This window comes from Panicum virgatum, chromosome 3N (assembly GCF_016808335.1).
Source record: "Panicum virgatum strain AP13 chromosome 3N, P.virgatum_v5, whole genome shotgun sequence".
Taxonomy (NCBI): domain Eukaryota; kingdom Viridiplantae; phylum Streptophyta; class Magnoliopsida; order Poales; family Poaceae; genus Panicum; species Panicum virgatum.
The window spans coordinates 65,459,155-65,468,082 of record NC_053147.1 but is presented as its reverse complement, the minus strand read 5'-3'; the positions used below and the strand labels follow the sequence as shown (position 1 = coordinate 65,468,082).

At 44.3% G+C, this 8,928-nt stretch overlaps 1 protein-coding gene across 1 annotated transcript; it reads left to right on the top strand.

The window, feature by feature from the left end:
- The first annotated feature begins 2,749 nt into the window (after nt 1-2,749).
- LOC120666811 lies at nt 2,750-4,355 on the top strand. The gene is made up of 2 exons (XM_039946758.1): nt 2,750-3,591; nt 3,719-4,355. Exons 1-2 carry the CDS (start codon nt 3,134-3,136, stop codon nt 4,353-4,355), a joined length of 1,095 nt encoding a protein of 364 aa, XP_039802692.1. The 5' UTR covers nt 2,750-3,133.
- Nucleotides 4,356-8,928: the final 4,573 nt, after the last annotated feature.

The window sequence follows — 8,928 nt, the reverse complement described above, 5'->3', positions numbered from 1 at the left end:
AAATAATAAAAAAACACAAACATACCATCTATTTGACGGAGTCAAACTAGGCATGGAGAAAAAAAGAAAAAATAGAAACAAAGCTACTTTATTTTCATGTAAATTTATTGATAAGTAATTTCCAATTGAATTTCAAATAAGGGACAAGCTACTTCCTATCTGATGTAAATAAATATTCAGTTACTTCCTACCAAGTTTCAAATCAAGGACAAGTTACTTTCTATCAGATGTGAATAAATGTTTAGTTACTTCATACATGTTCCAAGTCAGGGGCAAATTACTTCCTATCTGATGTAAATAAAAGTTTAGTTACTTCCTTCATGCAAATCAGGAACTGGTTACTTGCCTATCTTGTGTAAGACAATGATAAGTTACTTCCTATGCGCTACAAATCAGGGACAAGTTACTTCCAATCTCATGTTGATAAATGTATAAAAGTTACTTCCTATGTGCTGCAAATCAGGGGCAAGTTACTTTGTAACTCATGTCAATAAAATATAAGTTACTTTCTAAACTAGATTTGCAGTGACAGGTTCAATGCTATTCAAAATACAAAAAAGGAATGAGTTACATCTTATTTTTGTTAAATCAGAGGATAAATGAAATCACAACAAAGCTACTGCTAACACTATTTATTCGAATTTTGTAATTTTCTAATCATACATAATCAGCTGATGAATAAAAAAGTAGGCATGATAAAAGATCATCTGCATGTAATTATTCTTCTCCACCTAAATGCAAAGTTCCATAAGATCACGACATGGAAATTCTCTAAGAGTTAAAACAACTGATGCATTAGTAGTGCCTAAAACTAAACATATCGGATTGAAAGAAGTATGAACAAAGCAAAATTAAAGTGATCATAGATGGAAGTATATGTTTGGTAGATACCTAATGAATATGCGCCAACTACTAAGTCTAAAGAAACTCTTCCACGGTATGCACCAAAATCAAAGAGGAGCTAAAAAAAGACTTTTGAATGGAAATGTGCTAGCTGCACCTACAAAAAATAGTCACGAGCAAGCACAAACTTTAAAAACATGATATAAAATATCATTTCGAAAGATGTGGCTGCAGTATGAGAAGATTTGTGAGTGACTGGAATTTAAGTTTTTCAAGTTTTCCAAAAAAAATTAACAGAAGGAAAAATTAGTGAAAGGTTAGTTATCATGTCATTTGAATAGCCACAAAAAGAACTCCCCTCTAGATTGAATTGAGAAGTTACTTCCTATAATGTTCAAATCATTTACAAATTACTTTTCTTTTGCATGTGAATATTGAAAGATACTTCCTTGTTCATGTAAATACTGACAAGTTACATTTTAGCAAAGAAATTAATATTGTAGATCACAACTACTATTAGTGACAGATTAACCTTTGAAAATACAGATAAATCTATATACGGATAACATCAAAAGTTACTCTGTTAAAATGATATAAAAAGTATAAAACATATCAAAGCATTATCCATGGGTACTGTTTGGCACCGGAGAAAATTCAGAGAAACATAGTTCTGAATAAGAAAAGGTATCTAAATTACTTGTCTACTTGCTAATTGCACGTAACAAAGCATAAGCTCAAACAATTGGGAAAAAAATAAGTGATCAACGACAAGAAGGTTAACTTAGTATACCATAATTAGAAAACTACAAATTAGAAAAATTATAGGTCAATGCGTAGAACAAAGCCAATCCAGTTTGATTAGTACAAAGCAACACTATGTAGACCAGTTGGTAACTTCAAACTGATTCACACCGAACAAAATAGATCCATAAAATAAACCCAAATACAATGAAACCCAGTTAGAACCCAAAACCACTTGAAGGGTTGATTGCTAGGTGCTGAACAAATAAAACATAGTTAATATCGCCAGTTACTTCTAAACATAACGTAACATAAGATTTGATTTGAGCATCCATAATCTAGATGGGCGTTAGCAAAAAAATTGTAGACTACATTAATCAGGAAACCCTAGAGAAAAGTAGGCAGAACAAAATCAACATCTGGGATAATGAAAAGGAGATGAACATGTCATACGTAGACTAGCATGAAATAGGTTTGACTGATTTCAACCAGTGGAATGATGTTGCAGAAATCACCCAGCGCTTGGTCGAAGCCGCTCCTTCATGCGTACCTGACCGGAGGCGGAAACTCCCCTTGATCCAGTATGGAATAGCAGAGATCCAGCACCACCGCGCGTCACCTTGTCTCGGCGTGGTGTGGTGCGTCGACTCCGCTTGCCACACATCACCTCCCTTGGCGTGGTACGGCACGACGAAACAAGTCGGATCCGCTCGCCGCGCGTAGGGTCGCCTCGTCCTGGTACGGCATGCCAGCCCCGTTCACCGCACGTAGACTCGCCTCGCCGTGGTACAGCACGCCGGCTCCGCCTCGCCTCCCTTCTGCGTGGTGCTGTGCGTCGAAGACCGTCGACGAGAAACAATGTGTGGACTCCCCCGACGAGGAGCGACGCATCACCTCCGCTGCTCGAGCATCACCTCCCTCGCCCCCCAATCTCACTGGGGCAGGAATGGATGGGGAAAAGTGATTGGGGGGAGAGAGGAGCGAAATGGAATCGCTCCTTGCGTCCGCCGCTGAAGCCTGAAGCACTCAAAATCAATTTGGATTCCGCTCTCACGTCCGGTGGGTCTCGAGTTCAGAAAAACATGTGCACGTCGGATGGACGGTGATTAGGTGGGCTCTCGTGATAAGAGTAAACAGAGAGCCCTCTCCGAGTATGATACACGATTGTTGTATATGTTACGCATCGATGGATCCATCCGTCTGAGGTCTGAGTCTGACGATTAAGCCGTCGATTGGATCGGCGGCATGGAGATAATGCAGGAGGAGCTGCTACCTGACGACATGGTGGCCGAGGTTCTGGGCCGCCTCTCGCCCAGCAGCCTTGCGGCGGCACGCTGCGTGTGCCAGCGGTAGTGCTCCATCGTCGACGGCCGCCGCCTGCTGCGCGGCCACCTCCTCCCTCTCCGCCTCCACGGGCGCCAAGAACTCGCGCAGGGAGGCAACAGAACCCGCCCCATATTTCTTGGGACGCCCTCCCACGGCGCGCCGGATCACCCGCGACCTCCAACGCTACTTCTTAGCCAGCGGCTGCGACGACGATGATCGGGTGATGTATGATCACTGCAATGGCCTCCTCTTGCTCGGCTGGTGGCCCATGGCTGTGGTTAACCCGGCCACGCGACAGTGGGCAGCCTTATTGCCTCCACCAGAACTACTGCCGCCGTTGCAACTGTCGCATGGGCACGTCGAGGGCAACCACTTGTATCCATACTACCACCTTGTCTACGATCCTACGGCGGTGTCGCCACATCGCTTTGAGGTATTTATTATCTCCGAGTTAATGGTTCGCTATAATAAACACAGATACGATGGCCGCGCGGAGTGGCCACCGTCGCCGTACACGACGCACGTCTTCTCGTCCACCACATGGAAGTGGGAGGAAAGATCTTTTCTACGCCAAGGAGAACCTACCGGGACCATTGATGATGTGGCTGTTGGCGGCTACCGCCGTGGCGTCTATTTCCAAGGAGCACTTTATGTCCATTGCCAACATAATTCCGTCATAAGGTACCTACTTCTGTACATATTCTTCGTCAATTTTTTTTCACTAGATCGAGTAGATAAATTTTTTTATAACAGTATATGCTATCAACATTTAGTATCTAATCAAATGACCCAACTCTCTTTTTATCAGAATTGAATGCTTGTCGGATGACGACGGTAAGTACCAGATGATCAAATTGCCGACATTAATCAAACTTGGCAAGTCCTATTTGGGAAAATCAGAGCAAGGGGTGTACTATGCATTACTCTATCCAGATGATGCTAGTTGCCCCCACTTGCGCGTTTGGTTGCTTGATGTTCATAGGATGGAGTGGGTGTTGAGGAGTGACGTCAGCCTTCAAGCCATGGAGAATTTTCCTACTCGTCACTTTGCTAGCGGATACAACAAACCATGGATCGTTGTTCATCACAACCACAACAACATACCATCAACACATCCTGCACAAGAAGAAGATGATAGGATTATTGAGTTTGATGATAATGAATGGGACTTTGACGACGGCGGCGTCATTCTTGAAACCAAAGATGACGAAGCCACAAGACAAGGGTCGTACCATATGCCTTCTTTCCTAGGGTTTCATCCTTACAAAGAGATTGCCTTGTTTTTCACAATGTCAACTAGAAGGGTTCTATGTTATCAACTAAATACCTCCAAGGTTCAAGAGTTAGGCATCTTAGATATACCCGCGGACATGTTAGAAACTTTCTTCCTCTACACACCATGTATGTTGGATGTGGGGGGCTTATGTCGTCTGAAAACAATTTAGTATAGTAGCATCTAGTGCTGCTTATCATCGTTGATAAAATGCTGCTGCTCTCTCCGTCTCCGGCCAACAGACACGGGCAACAAATCTCGTCCGTCCAGCTTATTGCATTGGGAAGGTCCGTAGTGCGAACGTGATAACTGATTGCCGGATAACCAGCCGTTTCATCATATAAAAAAAACAAAGGCCAAGCTACGTAGTAGTAGTACATAGATAGGCTCATACTTCTGTGAAACCCCAAGCAAAAATGGAATAGAAATATGTGGTATGTGGACAAATTTAGAATGAGGTAAAAATTGCAACAGGGAGAGCAATTGGCAAGCACAAAAACGTAGTAATGGTAGTAAATCAAAACAGGTAAAAGGAACATAAATCAGTGCAAATGGAGTATTAGCATCATCATGGAGCAGTCAATCTCAACGGGACACGGCCACTTTCGGCTATATGCATACACATATCTATCAGTAACACTCTCAAATAACTGACACACACTGGACGATCTATCCAAGTCCTAGCTAGGTACAATTTTCGCCCTTCCCCCTTTACGACGATACCGAAGAGAAACTATACCTTCTCTTGGGTACGAGCTGATTCCAGTGCAATATTGAGCTTGATGATCTCAGCTTGCATGTTCTTTACCAATTCAGCATCTAGCTCTATGGCGTCATGCAGCTCCGAAATTTCTTCCTCTAAATTGTGAATCCTTGTCATTAAATTGTGAATCATTGTCCTTAAATCGCGAACCTTTGTCGCGGCGCTGCCGGTTTCCTTACCATGTCCTGCATGTTGCGTGTATCAATAAATATATTAACATTAATAGAACCATTAATTAAATAATCATATATAGGAAAAATAAGTATATATAGTCTCGAATTATAAATTGAATGCTGGTGCAAATAATTTTGGTACCAAGCAAGGGCTTGTTTGCTGGTTCTAAGCCTTGTGGTACGTGCCTAAGACAAATAAAAACAATGTTAATTTGCCAGCCAAAACACCTCATTTGGTGACCCCAATTTTGGCTGGCACAACAGATCATGGAGTTATATTTTTTCTAAGAAAGAAAGAAAGAAAGAAAGAAAGAAAGGGTTTCGTATATACCTCGTTCCCAGGAGGACTACCTGACCGAGCGCCGCCATGGAGTCCATCCACGCGCGAGATGATGCGGCGGCGGTATGCATGCCATCTTTCTCGCCACAGACCGGAGGAGCGCTGCCACCGCCATGACCAATCAAAACCCTCTTCCCGGCCCCCAATTCGATTTTGTGGATTCGACTTCTTGTAATCTGTCTCCGGCCAACAGATGACCACTAGTAGAGACGGGAGTGACAGGGTTAGGGACAGATCGTGATCGTCCGTCCAGCTTGCATTGGAAAAGGTCGATCGTGCGAACGTATAAAATTAGATCTAGGTCAGGTTTGGTTCACCCCCGACTTGTTATTAGCCACTGAGAACTACTCTCTCCGTCTTAAAATTCAAGTCAAATTTTCTCTATTTCCATGTACGATAAATTGTTCTCCTTATTTATAAATAATATTTATTTTTATAATCATATTAGCATCGTAGCCATAAAAAATAAATAATACTTATAAATATTTTTTTAAATAAGACGAACAATTACTGTGCACGAAAATAAAAGAAGATGACTTATTGTTTTGGGATGGAGGGAGTAGTTATCATGTGGAACGGCTATTTTCTAAATTTAATTCAAACTAGTTATTCATTATCTTATCCAACCTAGCTAATAGCAACTAATTGAAACAAAGAGCATTTAGCTAATGTATGTAAACATGACTAGCTAAAAATTAGTTGTGTGCACCAAACAATGCCTAGTGCGAATGTCCGTGGATAACAAGCCGTTTCAGTCATATACAAACAAAAAGCCAAGCTACGGAGTTCCGTATATATAAGCCTATACTTCTGTGAAACCCAGAGCAAAAATAGAATAGAAAACTAGAAAGGCCGCGCAGCGTTGCTGCGCGTGACCTGTTTTTTATTTTTATTTGTATTATATGAAATTTTGTATATTATTTTGTTGATGTTTTCTTTTGTGAAAGAAGCAGCGGCGGCGAGGAGCGGGGCGAGGAGCGGGCTGCGGGGAGGATGGGCTCGGCCAGCATTTGCCGTGTTTTTTTTGGCACACGGCAAAACCATGCTTTGCCGTGTGCTTATTTTTGATACACGGCAAAATAATAATTTTTTTCTTCTTCGAACTCAAAACTTTTTCTACTTTCTACATATAACTTGTGGTATTTGATATTAAAATTTGGTACATTTTTGTGTTTGTTTGCTATATTTAAGTAAATAATTTCATTGCAAGGAAATTTTTGAATTAAGTCAAATTTTTACCGCAAGTGAATCAAAGTCTAGAATAAAATGAGTGGAAAATGATATTCATGCTATTTAACCCAGTTTGAGACCATACCTGTCAAATGAAAAAAAGCGAACATATTGTCCATGAAACATAACCACGACCGTGTGTCTGAATTATTTAAAAATTCTAAAAAAATAAATAAAGTCTGAAAATCAAGTGATTTGCTGTGATGTGATGGTATCACACATGGATATTGTGATAAAAAGTTGAGAAGATTTCACACACTTTATCGTGATGATGTTTACAAAATTGAAACACCTCACAAGAAGTATATGTGTGATTGTATATGAGAGAGTTAGTGGATGTATTTTTTGAATACAATTTTTTTTATATGATCTGATATGCAAAAAAAATTTATACCAAAGTCATACAGCTCGATCAAATCTAAAACTCTGTAGTTGTCAACTTTTGTATTTGAGATTGTTTAGTATTTCAAAAGTATATTATAAGCAATTTGATTTCAAATTTTAAAATTTTAAAAATTTTAAATGGCTCGAATGTAAATAAGTTCTATACCAAAGTTGTAGAGCTTATTGAGATCTAAAACTTTCTAGTTGACTACTTTTTCATTTGAGCTCATTTATCTATCAAAAAATTAATATAAGACCACCAAAGACACACACCCGCCACATCAGCAATCCAGGTTTTGAAACGAAGCTTTCCTATTGGCTGAGCTCCTTCCCCCTTGGATCCATACCCACCAGGCCTCTATCCTCCTCTCTCTCACGCGGATAAGGCCGCACGGGGGCTTCAGGCCCTTTTTTTTCACATCTGTCGCACGCGGGCTTCAGGTCACCGGTGGCAGGGGCGTCCGGCGCAGCTGGCTGGCTGGCCAGAAGGCGGCGACCGGGGCGCAGGGCGGCGGGCTCAGCTCCATCCGGCCTGCCACCAGCTCGTGCGCGCATGCCGGGGGCGCGCGGGGCCATGGCGGCGGTGACAGCCTCGAGCACGGCAGGATCCGCGCGGGGCGCGGCGTCTCCTCCCTCCCGACCGGCGCCTCCCTCTCTGGCCATGGAGGTAGCGGCAGTGGCGGCACGAGGCCACGCCGCCCCGGCCCTCCTCCCTCCTCGGCTGCGAGCGCCGCGCCGCCCCGGCCCACCTCGCCCCCTTCCTCTCCATCCGCGAGCGCACAGCCTCGAGCGGCCCGGACCTCGCTGCGGCGGCGTGGCCTCGAGCTCGGCCTGCCTGGCGCGGCGGCGTGGCCTCGAGCTCTGCCCACGCGGCCTCGAGCTCAGCGAGGCCACGGGCGACGGCGACGAGCTCGCGGCGGCGACGTACGGGCCTCGGCGTGTGGCCGCCCTTTCTCTCCCTCCTCTCCCTCTCTCTCTCCTGCGGCGGTCGGATCCGGGGGAGCAAGCCGAGAGCAGGCGACCGGAGCTCGGGCTGGCGGCGGCCGAGGCCCCGAGGCGCGCGGGCGGCTCGTGGGGGCGCTCCCCATTCCCCTGCGCTCTCCTGGCGGCGGAGCCGAGGACAGCCGGTGGCGTGCGAGGCCGGCTGCGAGCTGCAGGCGCCTGCGTCGCTTGCGGTGGCGACCAGCTCGCAGGGCGTGCGGCGGAAGCCGGCGGCCGGCGCATGCGGGGGTGGCCTCGGCCAGCGGGCCGCGGGGAGGAGGGGCTTGCCCAGCCGCCGGCCGTTGGTCGACGGATCGACGGCCACGATTTTTTTGGTGACGTGGCACGATGTCGTGCCACCTTTTGGTGCACGAATCGTATTAAGAGATATGTGGTATGTGGACAAATTTAAAGTGAGGTAAAATTTTCAACAAAGGGAGCAAATAGAGCAAGCACAAAAAGTACAACGACCAAACAGCAAAAAAGAAACATGAATAAGTGCAAACGTCATATTAGCATCATCATGTAGCAGTGATTAATCTAGCTAGCTGGACGGACATAACCACTTTCAGCTATACACATCCATTGGTGGTCGTAGCACTCTCAAATAAACTGATACACATCTATCTATTGGCACACTTAAAAGAAACTATAGCTTTTCTTGGGGACGAGCTGATTCCAATTGAATTTTGAGCTCGATGATATCAGCTTGCAAGCTCTTTATTAATTTATCTTCTAGCTCTATGGTGCGATGCAGATCCGAAATTATTTCCTCTAACTTTTGAATCCTTGTCCTTAAATCGTGAATCCTTGTGTCACTGCCGGTTGCACCATCCGGCTCCTTATCGTGTCCTGCATGTTGCATGTATATCGA